The sequence below is a fragment of the Austrofundulus limnaeus genome, unplaced genomic scaffold (genome assembly GCF_001266775.1).
Source record: "Austrofundulus limnaeus strain Quisiro unplaced genomic scaffold, Austrofundulus_limnaeus-1.0 Scaffold43, whole genome shotgun sequence".
Lineage (NCBI taxonomy): Eukaryota > Metazoa > Chordata > Actinopteri > Cyprinodontiformes > Rivulidae > Austrofundulus > Austrofundulus limnaeus.
In genome coordinates, this window is record NW_013952445.1 from 1,475,835 (window position 1) to 1,478,495 (window position 2,661).

General features: G+C 48.6%; 1 protein-coding gene across 1 annotated transcript in view; it reads right to left on the reverse strand.

The window, feature by feature from the left end:
- Nucleotides 1-505: 505 nt before the first annotated feature.
- The window catches only part of LOC106516990 (neurogenic differentiation factor 2), a 3,220-nt gene continuing 1,064 nt past the window's right edge, over nucleotides 506-2,661 (reverse strand). The window contains exon 2 of the mRNA XM_014007635.1: nucleotides 506-1,915. Within this exon, the coding sequence (XP_013863089.1) occupies nucleotides 766-1,902 (1,137 nt within the window). The 5' untranslated portion in view covers nucleotides 1,903-1,915 and the 3' untranslated portion in view covers nucleotides 506-765. The remainder of the gene's footprint in view (nucleotides 1,916-2,661) is intronic.

Sequence of the window (2,661 nt, forward strand, 5' to 3'; positions counted from 1 at the left end):
TCGTTATATTCTTATTGAAGCATGTTTATTCTAACATTTGAGGTGGATGTTCAAACGCAATAGTTGATTGATTTAATTGGCCCATCATTATTCCAGATTATAATTTTAAAAGTGTCCTTTTTTATTTGTTTCAGGCTTTGCATCAAATCCTGCACAATCTGTGTGAAAGCAATCTGTTGCTGTTTTATTATTATAAGAGCAAAACTGATGGCTTATATTTTAAAATATCCTTTCGGGATGAATGACTTAATATAGTCCACACAATTTAAAAGCAGGTAAAACTGAAACATTTCAAAAGCTGTTTAATGTTTAATTTTAAATAAAAGGGAAAATAAAAAAACAGTTTTGAAATTTACTAGAGATGTTTCTCGTTTTTGAAAACGCATTAAAATGCACTCATGGATATTTTAGTTTATGTTTGTGTTTTTTGCCATTTTTTTTAAAACTGAAGTTGTTTTCCTCAAAGCCTCAGCTGGAGTAAATGTCATCACAAAATATCATCTCAGACAATTATAAAACACTCTTTTTTATTTCTGTTGTTTGTGTCATATTAGGTTTCGTGTCAAGTTTACATCTTTAATTGCACTCATTTTTGCGTACAGGGGAACACTGGACACGTTTTGATTACAACAGTGGTTTACAGGTGACATCAGCAGAATACAGAGGATAATCAGAAGACTCTTCCTGTCACGTGTTTTAGGAGCTCCGCTTGGGTTTCAGGACAGGTTTCGGGATTGTCACTGGGAAAAGTCCGCTTCTCCGAGCTCAGTTGTGGAAAAACGCGTTGAGCTCCTCATACGGAGGCGCCCTGTCGTGGTGCAAGTGGACCTCGTGGAAAGGTGGAATGTTTTCAGAGTGCGCGCCACCGCTGCGCGCTCCCGAGGACCCAAAGTGAAGGCTGTGGCCGGGTCTCGGTGTGGTCAGTCCGGAGTAGTGCATAGAGTAATGGTAGTTCCTGTCCGTCTCTGAGGACTCCTGCTGCTGCTGCTGCTGCTGCTGCTGCTGCTGCTGCTGCTGCTGCTGCTGCTTCAGGCAGACCGGGGGGCTGTGCTGGCCCTCGTAGTCCGGACTGCTGTAGTCCGGGGACGTCCCCCCTGGCAGGTACACGGCCTCGTACCCAGCGCCGTAGGAGTGGGCTCGCAGGTTGATTGGGCCGGTTCCAGCCTGGTAGTGCGGACTGGAGAGGCGGGAGCACCGGTAGGTGTACGGGTGGACGGAGAAGGGGGAGCTGGGCATGTGGAAGCGGGCTCCGTCTGCGCACGGCTCCGTCAGGAAGTTCCTGGTGTTGAGCTGCAGGCAGCCTGCCACCAGGTTGGTGGTGGGCTGGGACAGGCCTTTGCACAACATCTGCACGTAGGTCACAACATCTGGACGCTTGCCGTTGCGTAAAATCTCCCCCAGGGCCAATATGTAGTTCTTGGCCAGCCTCAGTGTCTCAATCTTGGAGAGTTTTTGGGTTTTGGAGTAGCACGGCACCACTTTGCGCAGGTTGTCCAGCGCGGAGTTCAAGTCGTGCATGCGCGTGCGCTCCCGCGCGTTCGCCTTCAGCCGGCGCACCTTGGAGCGCTCCACGCGCGCCGCCGTCATCTTGCGCTTCTTCGGCCCGCGCTTCTTGGGCTTGTCTCCGTTCTCGTCCGCGCCGCAGCCCTCCTCCCCTTCCTCCCCCTCCACCTCCTCCTCCTCCTCCTCCTCCTCGCCCTCGTCGTCCTCGTCGTCGTCGCCGGCCATCTCCGACTCCGCTCGGCTGCTGCCTTCGCGCGGCTCGTCCAGCTCGTCGTCTCGGAGGTGGCGCGGCTCGCGCTCATCCTTCACCTTGCCGTGGTCGTGCTCGGCGTCCTCCGCCCAGTCGGCCGCGAGCCTCTGGACGTCCGGCAGCACCTCGCTGAACAGGCGGCTCAACATGGTGACGAGCAACCTGAGGGGAGACACACGAACAGCGCTTCAGCATCGTGCGCCCCGCGGTGCCATTTTACGCACCACGCGCGCCCCTATCCTCTCCATGTGCAGCGTTTAGTGGCTCACAAACAAACTGCAAATAAAATCCCCCTTTTCTCAGCTAAAACACAGATTGTGCTGAACATCACTGAGTGGGTTAAATGTCCTGTCAGACCAACCGCAGAGAGTTAAACCCCAAATCTAGAAAAATAAAACTTAAAATGCCGATTTCAATCAAATCTTCATGTGAAAGATTTGAAACCATGATTTTGTTTGAATCAAACTGCACAGTGCTTTAAAAGTTGGGGGTTTGATATAAAATACATTCTTTTGTTTGTAGCACTCCCCTTTGTGAGGAGTTTGTGCCAACTCTATTAATCTTCTATTTTTTTATTGCGTAAAGAAAACATGCCTGGCATATTTCGGCCTCCACTTCGGTGTGTGTGTGTGTGTGTGTGTCAGAGAGCTGAAGGAACAGCCTGAGTTTATTCCCAAGGGACTCACGAAGGGCTCTGCTGCAATAAAACACAATCCTGGAGGAATTTTAGAACAATCACGGGATAAAACTCAAATATCCAACTTTCTTCTTTTTCTCACTTTCCTTATTGTTCTGTTTTATTTCTATTTCATTTTTCTTAAACAGGAATATCTTTTTTTAAATCCTGAAAGGCCGCACTATGACGATTTGTCTTTTAGTTCTTTGTAAATTTCCAAATACTATATATA